Source organism: Candida orthopsilosis, assembly GCF_000315875.1.
Source record: "Candida orthopsilosis Co 90-125, chromosome 4 draft sequence".
In the NCBI taxonomy this organism is placed as follows: domain Eukaryota; kingdom Fungi; phylum Ascomycota; class Pichiomycetes; order Serinales; family Debaryomycetaceae; genus Lodderomyces; species Lodderomyces orthopsilosis.
Genome location: NC_018297.1, coordinates 346,767 through 362,080, shown reverse-complemented (window position 1 = coordinate 362,080; position 15,314 = coordinate 346,767). Strand labels below are relative to the sequence as shown.

The window sequence follows — 15,314 nt, the reverse complement described above, 5'->3', positions numbered from 1 at the left end:
TGCTGGTGTGTTACTCATTCCCTCCTTGGCATGTGTGTGGACGTTATACATGTGGTTGACTTATAAATGTATCGAATTAAACGCCACCATGGAGACAGAATAGCAAGCTTTCTCCTCCTCCTCCTCCTATCAAAGGTATTAAAGTAGCTGTATTTTTTTGATCACTTTTCCGGACAATGAACTCCATATTCAAGGGGTTCTTGCAACACTGACATTTAAATACACTATCTCACAAGGAAACAAGCGGTGGTGATCATATATCCTCCTAATTGTATCTGTTATTACACTTTTGGATTCAAAAGCATTCAATTTCTGTCTTTCCTTTTGTCAAGTTTTGATTCTCTCTTGACAGATGAGTGACTTCATGTAACTTTTCTTGAAGAAGCTGGTTTTTCCAACTCATAAACGAATATTCTTAACATTATTCATTTTCACGTGACCTTTTAGCATCGCTCTGTACTAAAAAAAGCTTTTCTTTTTCTAAGTCACATTTGTAGAAAAAGTAAAAAGCAACATAAGCTTACCATTAAACAGCTTGACGGCAACATAACTAAAACAAGGTTTTGTTATTCTTTAGAAACAGATATGCGGTGAAAAGATGAAGAAGTTAGATCCCATGAAAATGTCTCTTTCGTTAATGGGGTGAAAGTATGCGTAATAATGCTTTTGTGTAAACACCCCATTTCTTTGTTGTGTAAGGGAAAGGTGCAGTCATTTAAGTTCTCATTTTTACGAAGCCAATTTGAAAGTTGTCAAATCAACCATTGCAAATTATGAAAAAGACACGACTGTTAATTTTATGGCATGTTGCTTAGATAGGAACGGGTGTGTATAGTTATGATGAGTGATTGTCATCAGATTGGTAATTCGAAAGAGCATATGATAATTTTTAGTTTGGTGTTAAGATAGAAGGTTTATGAACGAGCAAAATGCCATGTTCTTGAATTTCTATCTTTCTTTATAAAGTGCAAGCTAAAAAAGCTGTTAATTGTAGTATTATGATTGTGGAATTAGTTTCAAAAGCCTTCCCTAAGTCACCAGTTGTTGAGCAGTCTGCTAGACCAAAGTAATGAAGTTTCAAAGATATTGCAGTCAGTTAACTAAATAGCGCATACTTTCAATTCAAACTTTGCAAAGTTTTGTATTGGGGACCAAATCTACGGATTTTTATTATATACATTTAACAGATCTATTTTATCACTTACATTTGGCCCTACCAGATGATCTTTCTAACATTTGACATAAATATAATTCAATTAAAGCAAATCAGCTTAAATTGTAACTGCACTTCCATAGTACTGAACTGAGTCCGTCAATTGTTTTTAGAGCTATGCAACTACAACCCCAGAAAGAGATTGTTAATTTAAATTCATAGAACCGCACATAGTTGTGAGTTTTAACCACTCAAAAATGTAGTGTCTCTTTTAAAGAAGCAATGGAACAGGGTGGAACATATACACAAATGGTATCGTTTCAATACAAAACCTCTCTCAGTACTGCAGAAGAAAGAGGTGTTGGTTATGAGACTTGGAAAAAGAATATGCCCTTTAGAAGTGCAGATTGTAAATTGTTCGCGAATTTTGAGTAAACAAAAAAGGAAACCTTTAGAATTACAATACGCCGCTTACATACAAAGGCTTATCTGACCTTTCGTGGTCGTATAATACCAAATCACTAATAAGCCACATAACCGTGGATTAAATATCAATGATATTTCTGTGTGTCGCGTCTGTTAGTAACACTGATTTTTGCAATGTCGCGTTTAGTGTCGAAGATCTAAAATATTTTTAATTGTTGTTCCTCACAAAAATCACTAAAGCAATTTGGATTTTTGTAACGTAAGTCTGGACAATTTTTTTGATAAGCTCATGTGCCAAGAAATATAAAGAACACAGGATTTTCATTCAGCACCGTAAAAATGTACTATGGGCGGGATGTGATACAAAAACTCCAAAAGCTACATAACCCAATGCGGGAGGACACTGAGTGCATTTTAAACGAAAGAAACCGTAAATCTTTTGCGAAATGATAGTAGTTTGGTGATTGTGGCGTACTGTTACGAAGATTACGAAATGAAATTATGTGACAAAAACTAACCTGTTGTGTGGCTCTGCTTTCTTTAAATTGAGGCTAACGGGCTGACCTTGATTCCATTAATTTGTTGGATTGGCTTTTAAAGTGTGTGTGGTTTTGCAATAAGCCACATTCAGTTATGAAAAAACCAGACAATAGAATATAAGGAGCGAATTAGTATATATATATGTGTGTGTGTACCTTAACCAACGTTGAAAACAATAAAAACAAAGCCATAAACTGAGATTCTGAACAATAGTACTTTAAAGGATTTCGGAGGACATAAAAAATAAAAACATTTAGGCTTTTTTAAATTAATCTAACGTTTTTAACATTAATCTGCTTTTTTGTTTTAATCTGAAAGAAATAATCACAACGAGCAAAATTGGGTAAACTATTTACTTAGTGGGTTTATAATTTCATAGATGTGTTCTACAAAATGTGTACTAAGATGCTCAACTTCCCAGTGAGAGACATCGTGCTAAACCACCTGAAGGTAATTGTCGTGCATACTTGCTCAATATTGAAAATAAAAAGATTAGAAAAACAAAAAAAGAAATTGAAGAACAATAGAGTAATTATAATATGCATAATGAATGTGATGAGATTGTTTTGGTTGTTATTGTGTAATTGAACAAATTACCTAAGATTAGACTTACAAATCTTTAAAACCAGCACATGAAAAGCCGTAGAAAGATAAAAAAGGTTTCGGGGGTGTCTGCCGAATTAGTAACGTAAAAGCACGAATTCGGAACTAAGAGAGATGGAAGCAGTAATGTTTTTCTTCCAATGGAGAGGCTTTAAAAGAAGAATGCAAGACTGCATGCATCCTTCTTCTTTTGCCAAATACCAATATGAACCGAACATGGACGACTCCATAAGTGGATCATGGCCAATGACCACAGTCGAGATAATGTCCGCCTTCCCCTCTCCTCTTCCTAAAAGTAGTAATACAATGATTACAAACAATAGCTGACTATTGTTGTTTTTCCATTCAAACGTTAGCAATCCTCGAAAAAAGGAGGAAAGAAAGGTGACGTAAAAACACCAATGTATATAAATATATATAGTCATAAGTGTCTCCCATGTATCCTTGCTGTCAGATGTTACTGCCAAGACTTAATTTCAAAGAGAGTGTGGTGGGGAGTGCAAGAGGAGTGATTTATGTGATAAAGCAACCATCTCATCATCAGATGCTTCAAGGGAGGGAGAAATCTTACCTTGCATATATATGCAAGTTGCGTGTACTTTAGGCCATTTCTCTTTTTGAGCAGCCGCGCTGCAGGCACAAACACACACAAAAATCAATTTAGCTCGTAACAATCATTTGAGCCCAAAAGTGTGGTTCTCCTCCGAACTAGATGCCATGGGCTGTCAAGACTGTTCTATTGGTCTAAGAATTGATAAGCAGAGAGGTTTTGAGTCATCCACAGTTTGATAATGCGACATTGTTGGTAGAAACAACAATAATACACTGTATTGTAAGTTGTATTATACAATACTAAAGATAACAAAATGTAAACAAAATAAATTGTGTGTACTGCATATACGTTGCTAATAATAATAATAATAATAACATTAGTAACAATAATAGAACAATAGGTAAACAAAAAAAACTTCTCATATAAAGGTTTTTGTGTAGCTAATGATTATGTAATCCATATTATCATTGTCTGTCTGTTTAGTAAAACACAACAAAAAACAGAAGAGAAGGATTTACTATTTACCAATAGTACTATATATATATATATATACATATATATAACCATTTGAATTTCAACTGAAATTTGCATATTTCACATCCACATTGCACTTCAACAATCAACACCTACATCCCGCTAGTATCACACCACTGTGTCTTTATACCAACAACAGCTGCAGTCCTATATGGCAGAAACACACGTGGTTAATCTTTAGCAACATCACAAACCAAAAGGAACACAAACAAACAAACACACCAAACCCAAACAGAGAACAAAATAAAAAATTTTATTTTTATTCAATTAGGAGTTTTAGTTTGATTTATTGTTTTTTCCGCCCTATATCTAACTACCACTACCAGCAGCACACACATAGGTACACACGCATATATATTACACGTTGGGATCTTTATTCTAATTTTTAGATCAAAGAAAGACAGCTATAAACCAACTAGATCTCGACAGTTTTTTTTTGGTTCTTTTTCTTCTTTCACATATACTTGCTACTTGCGTTAGAACATACTTAGCTACCCACATTCGCTTATCCATATCACCTACAGTCGCATCCTTCGCTATACACTTTTTTGTTCTTTTCATCGCAGCACAGCTATTTTTTTCTTTTCTTTTTGATTTGATCCAACGCATATTTTTACAGCCACATACACTAGACAACTTTCCACAGCACTGTGTCCACTATGATTGAAAAGTTGACCAAGAACAGATCCAGTCAACGTACATTTATATACTCAGGAGTAGTAATATGGCTACTTGTCATCAATATTTGGCTATTTTACACCTATCATGCACGTAATAATGAACTGCGATACTTGACAAAATCCTCGATTTACGACCAATATGATCCGGCTAATGTTCAGCTGCCACAACAACAGCAGTTGCTAGAGAAACCGTCAACAAAGACTTTCAAAGATGACATTACCATCAAATTATTACAAAAACAGCAACTGAAGGAAAAGGACGTACGTAAAATAGATGCTCATGCTACTATATATGACAAGATTTTTGCCAATCATGAAATTGATTCCATTTTTGGAAATTTAAATTTTCAACAACGGTGTGATTTATTTTTCCAAAACCTATTTATTGATGATAAGAATTGGATTTTCAGAGTTAATGAAAAAATTGAATTGGAAAACAAACATGAATTTAAATTTAATGACTGGAGGAAAAATCATTTAGAAAATTACAAGAAAGATTTTGCTGAAAAAAACAACAAGAATAAAGATGAAGTTGAAAATACGGCTGAATTTGAAACATTTATTAGAAAGGGGTATGAAGATTTTTGGAATAGGACAATGACTTATGAACAAAAAATTGTTGATCATGTGTCCATATTGAGAATTTTTAATAAGTGTTATCTTACTAGTGATAACACCACTCAAATCAAGCGAACTGAGGAGTTTATTAATAAACAACATAAACTTATCCGTGGAATCAATGTTGCTTCCAAGAGTGGTAGGGGTATACCGTCCTTTAGTTACACCAAACAAGAAAATCTCATCAATTTCAAATCAATCAAGCATAGTGCATTTGAGCATCGTGTTTATCCTTGGTTATCATTTGAGTACCCTATTTACGAACGGTTTACTGGTGAAGTGTTTTATAAACCACCACAAATGTCGAAATTTGTCAAGGATGATTCACAAAAGACTTCTAAATCATACAAGGATTCCGAACAAATGGATTTCTTTTTAAACAGATTCAAGAATAAATGTAATGGAAAGGGAATTGTTTTATCAATTGGTGATGATCATGTTGATGATACAGTACGATTAATCCACTTACTTCGTGCTTTAAACAACAAGCTACCTATTCAAATTGTGTATTACGATGATATACTGGAAGAAACTAAGAAAAAGATTGTTACTGCTGGACGTGAGGTTATTGTCACCTTACCTAAATCATTCGACAAAGTTGCTCATAATTTCCCGGATGATTACTTGAAAAATGAAAAGGGTTTACCTGAACAAGAAATTTGGTTTGTCAATACCTATAATGTCATTCATAGTGATTACAAGGATAAATTCAAGAAATTCGCCAACAAGTTTCTTGCTACATTTTTCAATTCATTTGAAGAGATTATGTTGATTGATGCTGATACAGTAATGATGCAAACACCAGAATATTTCTTCAACTTACTAGGTTACAAGGAATCAGGAACTTATTTTTATAAAGATAGGACGACATTTGAAACCAGACCAATGTCAGATGCTGTGTTTTTCAAGAAAATAGGACCATCAATTGTCGATTCAGTCATGTTTGATATCCCCATAATGACCAAATACACTCTCGATACCGATTTCTTTAAAGGATTATTCCATTATCAAGAATCGGGGTTGGTAATGCTTAATCGAAAAATTCATTTCAATGCATTATTAATGATGTTCCAATTGAATTTTTATGAACCAGTGACTAAGCGAAGTCATGGAGATAAAGAATTGTTTTGGTTAGCAATGGCCATTGCTGGTGAAGAAAACTATGTATTTGACGAAAATTATGCTGCTTCCATTGGAGTCAAAACACCTCCATCGGATCGTCCAAAATTAGACGGTCATACGCCTCATGATTCAGTTGAATTATGTTCTCCACATCCGGGGCATGTGTCAAGTGAAGATAATGCTTTGGTGTGGATCAATTCAGGCTTTCTTTACTGTTCAAAATCCCCCCAATTGGATTTCGATAAAGAAGCTGAACATAAAGCTCGATTGAAATGGTTGCATACTGCTGATGAATTTAGAGCATTCTATACAAGTCCCTTGCGTATCCAATCGGCAATTATCCCACCTATGGATTTACATAATTGGGCCATAAACACTGATGATGAGCCTAGTCGAGGTTGGTTTATGGATAGTCGATATTGTTCTGGATATATGTGGTGCGCTTATTCGTCAATTGGTGGAAAAACTAAAACGGGAGAGAATAATAAACGTGTCGGTAGAATTATTGATTTCAGTGTACGTGAACAGGAAATGTTTGAGTATTATGGAGATGTTTGGGTTGGTTTGGAGTAAGCGGAGAGAGTGTGTGGTTTAGGTTATATTTTATAGATGTAGATAATAAATTATTGAACTAGGTTTCAATAAAGAAAAGTAATTTGTAGTAGTGTTAATTCTGGTTCTAGTTCTAGTTCGTGAACAGAGACGCAATCAAGAAATACTTCAGGCCTTCTTTGATGGTAATCTCATAAAATTCTAACAAAATCTTTAACAAACTGCATACTTACTCTCTATCTCATATAAAAAAAACTCTAGTTTTTGTAAATTAAAAGGCATATCCCACAATTCTCAACATCTCAGAACTAAAACAATATTAAAAGCAAACAAAATAAAGAGTAATCTCTTCATTTGGATGATTCGTGTGTTGTTGTTGTTTTGTAATTCTACTTTTTCCATTTTGGTGATCTTAAAGTGGGGACAACTCCCGAAGACTGAGTTGATCTAATAGGTGGCTGTTGAAGTCTTCTCGCACCACCAAGACCACTTGCACCGCTAGCACCGCTAAATGATCCCCCATGTGAATGAGTCGACCAGGATTCATCACAAATCAACTCGGCATACGAACAACAATTCAATTGTGATTGAGTATGTTTCAATTTGGGTGGACTATTGGGGGATAAAGGTAACGTGGTGGCGGCATCGTTGTTGTTGTTGGAGTCAAAAGAAGTGATTAGTGAGTTTAAGGGGGTAAATGAATCTTCAAGACGATTATTGAAGGAATTTGTAGTTGATGATCTAGGTCTTTTGATGAATGATTTTCTTCTGCTTCCTGAAGCAGTACTGTGGAAGCTGTTGGTTAAGTTTGTGATACTAGTGGTGCTGCTGTTAGCATTAACACTATTGTTATTGTTGTTGTTTGAGGCTGATGATGAGGAAGGGGTATAGTTGTTCAAGGTGTTTGTGAGTGATATGATGGAGTTTGTTCTATGAGGTGAACAGCAATCTTGAACTGAACGTTCAAAAATTGCTGGTGGTTCAACATCGTATTGGTATGGGTGATCTCCCTCTTCTTCTTCTGCTTCTTCTTCTACTGCTGCTGCTGCTGTTGCTAATTCTCCTCCTTCTTTTAATAATTCATCCCCTTCGAAAGTGAACATTGGTGGTTTGAGACTTTGGTTTAACGATGAAGGGCTCGTAGGCAATGTGGTTTTGCTTTGTTGTTGCTGTTGGTCTTGTTTTGTTTCACTCTTGGAGTGTTTTGAATTTGAATCTTCAAATGACGATGAAGTAGATTGGTATTGTGGTGACATGTTTGTTGAATTACTCTTTGCTTGTTTTATTATAAAAGTTATATGTACTGGTTATATAAAAGCGTGTGCGATGGGGGTGTGTTGATGGCAGTGGTGGGCGTGCAATAATTAGTAGATATCAAGATGGATGTCTTATATTCTTGATATATCTCACTCTCTCTATTATCCCTTTTGTTGTTTGTTGTTGAAAAAAAATAAAGAGAGACTCTGAACTTTATGTACAAGAGTACCTGAAAATGTTACACAAAACATCGATACTAATTTTATAAATTAAAATTAAATTAAACTTAAGAATTGAGAGTGAGGGGAGGTCACTCAAAGAGTTAATGTCTCATTTCTTTTGAAACAAATTCTTTTCCGAGATCAACTGATTTGGATAGACATCATCTTAAGATATACATCAATACATATAACTCTCTCACCTATGGCAGGTACATATAGAGAGTATTAACATCCCTTTGTTATGTGGAGAAAGAAAAACAAAAGATGAGCCTTGTAAATATATTGTTTGGTAGTTTTACTTTGTTATTACATTTTCAACCAATCAAATTGTGTTCATTGATAACGGAAAAAAGGATAAACAAAAAGAAAACAAACCCATACACACATAATACAATAAACATTTCACACACACAAAAGCCGAGATAATAATAAGGAATGAAAGCCAATCAGTAGCTGTGTGGGACATTTTTACATTTAATATTTTTAAAGCCGAGAGATCTATAGATCTGACCGATATCATCGAAATTACAGATATCACCTTGGGATAAGCCAATAGACCTGAAGCACTTCCGATACATGTAGCTATTCTACAATAGGTTCAATGTCGGTTCATTCTGCAAATCTTATTTCAATACTATGCACCCACAGTTTTCTTTAGTTTTAACCTTTGAGTTTCCCACACATCGCCATCAATTAGAAACGGCACAAAATTGGTAAAATGTCTTAGATTTTATATGCAGTGCTGTCTTTTTGTCTTACAATGCTACAATGCCAGACCACGTCAAAATGATAAACCCTTTGCATCGATGGCAAAAGAAAAGATCAATGACGTTTGATGTATATATAAAGTAAAAGTATTGAAAAACTACGTCATAGTTTTGATGTTTGTGGTATTTGATGCATGCGGATTAATTCAAACGGATTAACCAGCATTTGCAAATGCAATGAAACGTTACACAAATGTGTGAAAAAGTGTCACGCATCTGCAACACAGGCATTAGTAATAGAGAGACCACTATTCTATATTTAGGTACGTGTAGGTATGCTAAGTAATGTATTGCAACTTGAGTGCTATTGCAGTTGGGTGGCAAAATAAGTCACCTAAGGTAAAAGTATGACCTAGTTCTGGACAGTATTTTTGGATGTGTCACTCTTTGGGATCTATTTGGTCTAAGCCTACACCTAGACACGTGTTAAAGACACTGGCAAGTTTCTTTTGCAAATCATTAAATAAATTTTTTGAGCCTTAAGACAATCTATTGCTTTCGTTTCCCACGGTCTCTTGGAAGATTTTGATTGGGTATCAAATTGGGTATCAAAAGGTGGGGACACGAAACGAACCACCTAAAATTGATTTAGATCTCTATGATTATTGTTTTACATTTACACTCCCTGAGAAAATAGCAAAAAACAATTTCTGATGTAGAAATCCAATGTTAATAATTTTGCACCAAATTAGGTGCCAAATAATACTATTGACTTAAAATTTACACAAAAAGAAGCATACATGAACCACTCCAACCACTGACTTCGCCTCTTTGGAGATTGTTGATTTGTTATTTACTCACAGCTCATCATTCCTGACATACTCCGGGAGATCAACTCTAAATATTAAGGCTAACTTTATATGCTTATCTCCACACACCCAAATACATACTCCAACTTCGTTTTACACCCAGAAGTCAGGCCGTTTCCAACTTTTTCCATCCTAATTAGTTATTCAACTCCGTAGCAATGTCTCCCTCACCTATTACTCCTCAAACAGTGTCTCCCTTTTGCAACCAAAAATTCAATCTGTCAAAAAAGATTTCACTTTGTCGTGTCAAATTTCAAACTTTGGGGAAAAAAAGACAGAAAACAACAAAAACAGACACGACCTGAAAATATAGTAGATGTTTAATCTAGTGATAGCTTCAACCCCAGCCAGAATCCAATGGTACAACGTCTATAATGAACAGCTCATCCACTTCAACCCTAGATAGTCATGCACCGAAAAAGACTACATCGATAAAGTCTCTTCCATCACTACAACCACGACAAGTAACCCTAGCCCAAAATCAAACTCAACATTTGCAACGGAACAGTCCCCAAAGACAACGACAACATTCCTTGTCAGGGATTCAGCCACAGTCACCAATGCATAAATCCAGTCGTGGAGAATTTGAGCGAGAGAGGGGTACAACGTTATCATCTATGAATATACCCATTCAATCGGTAGATAGAAGTCAAAATAAGCCAAGGGTTCAACCGGACCTTGAAATTGATACAAAATTGCGATCAGAACAATTGAGGATACGTAGTGCTACATTACCTAATAAACCATCTTTACGACCTTCACCTTCATTCGCATCCAACGAATCAAATGCCGAGAGTCCAACTTGGTTGTTGAGTGATTTACTTTCGAATTTAAGTTCTCTTAAGGATAAAGATGAATATTCAGTAGTTCAGAAATCAAATGACTTGGTATCATTGTTTCAAACGTATCCAAACTTGAAAGAGGAAGTGCAGATAAGAACAGTACTACCAAGAATACAGTTTATGTTGTACCACTCAGTTCCGGAAGTGAGATCGTCATGCTATCGAATATTGCGGTATTTAATTGTCAATTATGATAGTCTAATTTTGTTAGGACAACTGAAACTACTTATATTCATCATCACAAGTCTAGCTAATGATCAGTATAAATCATCATTGATAGAAATGACTCAAGCATTGAAATTGATACGGCAGTATTTGACTATAGCTAAGGGTGCAGATTTGTTATCTGTTGGTGTTATAAAGGCGTTGGTTGCTATTATCGAAGGCGATCTGCATGATCATAATCACACCCTACCTGCATATGGATTACATGTGGCTCCCATCCCTGAGGGGTTCAAAAATGCTTGTTTAGAAACCATTTGCGAAATTGCCCTTTTGAAGCCGGAACTTGTCTTTCATTCAGGAGGATTCAAATTGATGATCAATTCAATCATTGAAGGTTCATTCGAAGTGGCATCGACATGTCTATTAATTATTCTTCGATTATTAAGTTTTCAAAATTCAAGGAAATTTCTACGAAACGGATTCGATTTGGATTCATTAATTGCAGTTTTCTCAAATGATGAGTATACTGGTGATGCAAAATTCAAACATGTTTCCAATTTCAAATTGCAAAAAATATCGGTGCTTATATCTGTGTTGTTACGTGATTTCAATGGATTGATTGCATTTTCAATCAATAACTTTACTAGCATAAAGAACCTTTTGATTAATTTGAGTAAAAAGAATTCTCGTGTGCAGGATCTTATTCTTGATATCATACTTGATGCATTGAGAATCCAAGTGTTTCCATGGTTGGAACATTCTCCAATTGGCGATTTTATCACCAAGTTTAATCATCAATATCAACAACAAAACTTAGGAAGTAAAAGAAAATTTATATTTGAATACAAGGATATAAAGGAGCCATTTCCAAGAGACGTTGTCCAACATTATCAAGGGTTGCTCACCTATATATTGGTGAGAAATCACTTATTTGAGAAATTGTTGCCCATCGTTGAAGATGGCGGTGACAAAAACCTACAGAAAAAGGCAACTTTTCTTCTACTGAGGCTTTACTTTATTGCCAATAATTATTTGCCGAATGAGTTGGTTCTGACAAAGTTGCAAATACCAGGCATATCAGTACATATCTCCTTAACAAACAGCAAAAAGAGCATAGCCGTCGAAACCAATCAATTCATCAAGTCCAAAGTCAAGAGCATCACGGCATATGCTAACTTAGATGTTGATGATGACGAGTTCAAGGCCATGATCACCAACAGCAAGGTTCTCACCATCAAAGAATTCGAGCATTGGAATTGGTCATTGCTTACTACTTTAGTACAAGGTCCATTAACCGACTCTAAGCGATTTGAAGAAGTGTTGGAGAAATCACCGAAATTTTTCAAACGATTGGTGTCATTTTATCGTCCATTTAAGTATCGGTTTTCATCAGTGCATAATAACAGAAACGCGTCCAAATATATTGATTTTGGATGTTTATTGTTTGAAATGTACCTTAGTACCGATGCTGGACTCAAGTATCTATCTTCAAGTAAAATTTTACCACAAGTTGCTGAAATAGTGGCTCAGATTGATCCCTGTAGTGGTATATCTTCAAAAGATCCCATATTGAGTAAGAAGAGACTTGAAAATACGGCGTCTGTGGGGTACTTGCGATTTATCGGAGTGTTGAGCAGCAGCAATGAAGGATTGAACCTATTGATCAATTGGCAATTGTTCACCATGTTTACCAATATTATCTCCGCATCTAGCCAAACTGAAGTGACCAACTTATTCATTTTGACATTGTTCAAGTATGCTGATTTTACAGTCGAACATACACCTTTCAGAATCTTATTCAAGATGGGTTTAACTGTGTCGAATTTGAAAATACGAAGTCATTTGTTGAAGTATATCATGCCACAATTGTTAAACGCTTTTGAATGTCAAGAATTTTGCATTGGAGCCCTTATTGATAACTTGTATGATACAAATCATGATATCGTCATTCGATCGATTGATTTGCTATTCAATCATTGTCAAGGAAACAATTTCCTAAATCTACAATCAATAATCAAGTATCAACCAATTGTTCATATCCTACAAAAGTATGAAATTGGACGTCGATTTCTTGTTCATTTCCTAAATGATCCCCACGGGTTTCGATATTTAGAATCACAGGGCTATCTTGAACACGAGTTCAACAAATGGTTTCAAATAACCGAATTTGAATATGTAAAGAAATTGGAACAGTTGGTTAGGTTTCAATTCTACCCATATGTTAGCCTTGGAGCGTTCCATGCCCGTGGTAAGACAAACTTAGATATTGGTGATGTTGAGTTGTCGTCGTTGTACTTTTTCAAATGCTTATTATCAACTGAAGAAGGATTGGCATATTTCCAACAAGGAATGGCACGTGATTTTTTTGATCAAGTCTTGTCGTCAGTGGAAAACATATTCAATCAGATAAATAACGATAATGAATTTCTTGATATCGATAACCAAGATGAAATTCATTGTGATATGTTGAACTTGTTGAAGCAAAATTTATGGATTATTGGACAAATTGGTTCAGGAAAATATGGAATTCAATTATTAGATCCATTGTACAATATTAATCTCAAGTCATCTATAGTTGAGCTAATTTTGAATCAGTTTCATCATTGTCCAATTTGGGAAATTAGAGGTGTTTGTTTTTATGTAATTGGAATGATTTCAACCACGATTGAAGGGATTGAAATTCTTGATGAATATGGTTGGTGTTCAGTATTGGATCAATATGGAAACAGTATGAAATTGGCATACCCCAAACCAACTCAAAACGAAGTAGTCGGTCAAGTTTTTGATGATGCAAATTTATTCAATGTTGCTATTGTCAATCCATATCGAGATGCTCAATATTTCAATATTTTCAATAGTATGATTGAAGAAACATCGATTGAAATTCAATCGCCACCAATCACAAGAACCATTTTCCATAATTTACATAATTTGAATTCCATATTGTCCAAGATTGAAATTAAAGCTATACGAGAACTAAACAAGTTAAAATTACATTCAAGTTCCATTTTTGAAGATGGTGAGTTATTTCTTGATGTTATTCGATTAATTGATAAGGGAAACTTTGCTTTTCACAAACGTATCTTTATATTCAAATTGTTTACGGAAAATACTCGAGTTTTGGAATTGATATTGAAAAGAGAACGACGAGGATCATTCAAGATGCAAATTGCAACAACTACGACTACATAAAAACGATAATAACCAAATATAGAAACGATTTTTTTTCGTATATTTTACCTCCTACGCCTTTTCTTACTTGATGAACTAGTAGCTTGTGGGGTAACGATCAACTTCCCGTCAACGCCCAAATCAAATTCAACCCCATTGTATTCATTCAAACGTTTCAACATTTCAATAGTCACTGGTTTAATTCCACCAGGGACTAAATTGGTAGATATAGTGGCTTGATTACGTCGACACCAACTTTCAATTGATTGTGGATTGATTTCAATGGAAGCTAGGTCATCGTCGATTAAATCGGGTATATGGTCCATCAAGTATGCATTAAGTAATAAACTGGAAGATATCGGTGTATTTGATGGTGAAGCGTCCTGGATTAGTGGAGATAGTTTTTTTGCCAATCGGGGTACCTTTTCCACAATCTGCTTTACCCTAGCAGTGTCAAATGAATCCGAGGCATTGCCATTAGCTGTGGTTGCATCTTCTAAGTATTCCAATATGTTCAATATGGCCTGATTTCGACGTTGGTAATAACTCAATGTTTTGCGTTGATTTTGCTCTTCTTCATATGTCTTGGATAGCTCAGTAGATACAGCTTTGAATCGATCTTGTAGCGTGTGATACAACTGCTGCAATTCGTCAAATGGCATAGAGTCAATTTCGTCATCAGGTTGATTGGGTGTTGTCGATTCAGTACTGTGCCCAACTTCTTGTTTGATTTGTGGTACCGGTGGTACTAAGTTATGCTGCGTTGAGTGCGAGTTCGAATGTAGCAGCGGCAATTCTTCAGTCATGGCCCCTGGCTATAATGTATGTAGTTGAGTTGAGTTGTGATGAAGTGTGAGGTGAAGGTTTGGCTTTTTTCCACCAAATAAGAGCGGCTACCATTCTTGATCAACAATTCTGTTTCATTGCAATTGCAAAACTTAAAAAGCCAAAGAACCTAGTGAAGGGGGCTTTGATGGTAACACTATTGTCGAGGGATAGAATAAATGAATTAAGTGGTATAAATATGTCAGTGGGGTGTAACGAAACCAAATATTTTGCTGACACACACTTTCCCTCAAAAATCAAACACATTGACACTGGAAAATGAAAGAATTATATCGCCAATAAGGTTATGGGAGACAAAATTCCTTCAATTTACTAGTAGACCGTGCAAATATCTTACACAAGAGATGGTTACTTGCCTAGATATGGTGGCGGTGGTTAAAACTCGAAAGACCTACCACATGTGTAATTTATGAATCATTGAAGGTATGGTAAGACCAAGGAGGAATTATACACAC

The 15,314-nt window shown here is 35.2% G+C and overlaps 4 protein-coding genes across 4 annotated transcripts; 2 read left to right on the top strand and 2 right to left on the bottom strand. All coding sequences in view use genetic code 12, as the record gives it.

Moving 5' to 3' along the window:
* Positions 1 to 4,468: 4,468 nt before the first annotated feature.
* CORT_0D02000 (Mnt2 protein) lies at positions 4,469 to 6,802 on the top strand (the record flags this gene model as incomplete). The annotated part of the gene is made up of 1 exon (XM_003869136.1): positions 4,469 to 6,802. One exon carries the CDS (start codon positions 4,469 to 4,471, stop codon positions 6,800 to 6,802), a length of 2,334 nt encoding a protein of 777 aa, XP_003869185.1.
* A 368-nt stretch (positions 6,803 to 7,170) lies between these two features.
* Positions 7,171 to 8,037, bottom strand: CORT_0D01990 (hypothetical protein; the record flags this gene model as incomplete). The annotated part of the gene is made up of 1 exon (XM_003869135.1): positions 7,171 to 8,037. The coding sequence occupies one exon, from the start codon at positions 8,035 to 8,037 to the stop codon at positions 7,171 to 7,173; it is 867 nt and encodes a 288-aa protein (XP_003869184.1).
* A 2,172-nt stretch (positions 8,038 to 10,209) lies between these two features.
* CORT_0D01980 (Tsc11 protein) lies at positions 10,210 to 14,034 on the top strand (the record flags this gene model as incomplete). Its single annotated transcript, XM_003869134.1, has 1 exon — positions 10,210 to 14,034. The coding sequence occupies one exon, from the start codon at positions 10,210 to 10,212 to the stop codon at positions 14,032 to 14,034; it is 3,825 nt and encodes a 1,274-aa protein (XP_003869183.1).
* Positions 14,035 to 14,078: 44 nt separating this feature from the next.
* Positions 14,079 to 14,819, bottom strand: CORT_0D01970 (hypothetical protein; the record flags this gene model as incomplete). Its single annotated transcript, XM_003869133.1, has 1 exon — positions 14,079 to 14,819. The coding sequence occupies one exon, from the start codon at positions 14,817 to 14,819 to the stop codon at positions 14,079 to 14,081; it is 741 nt and encodes a 246-aa protein (XP_003869182.1).
* Between the last annotated feature and the right edge of the window lie 495 nt (positions 14,820 to 15,314).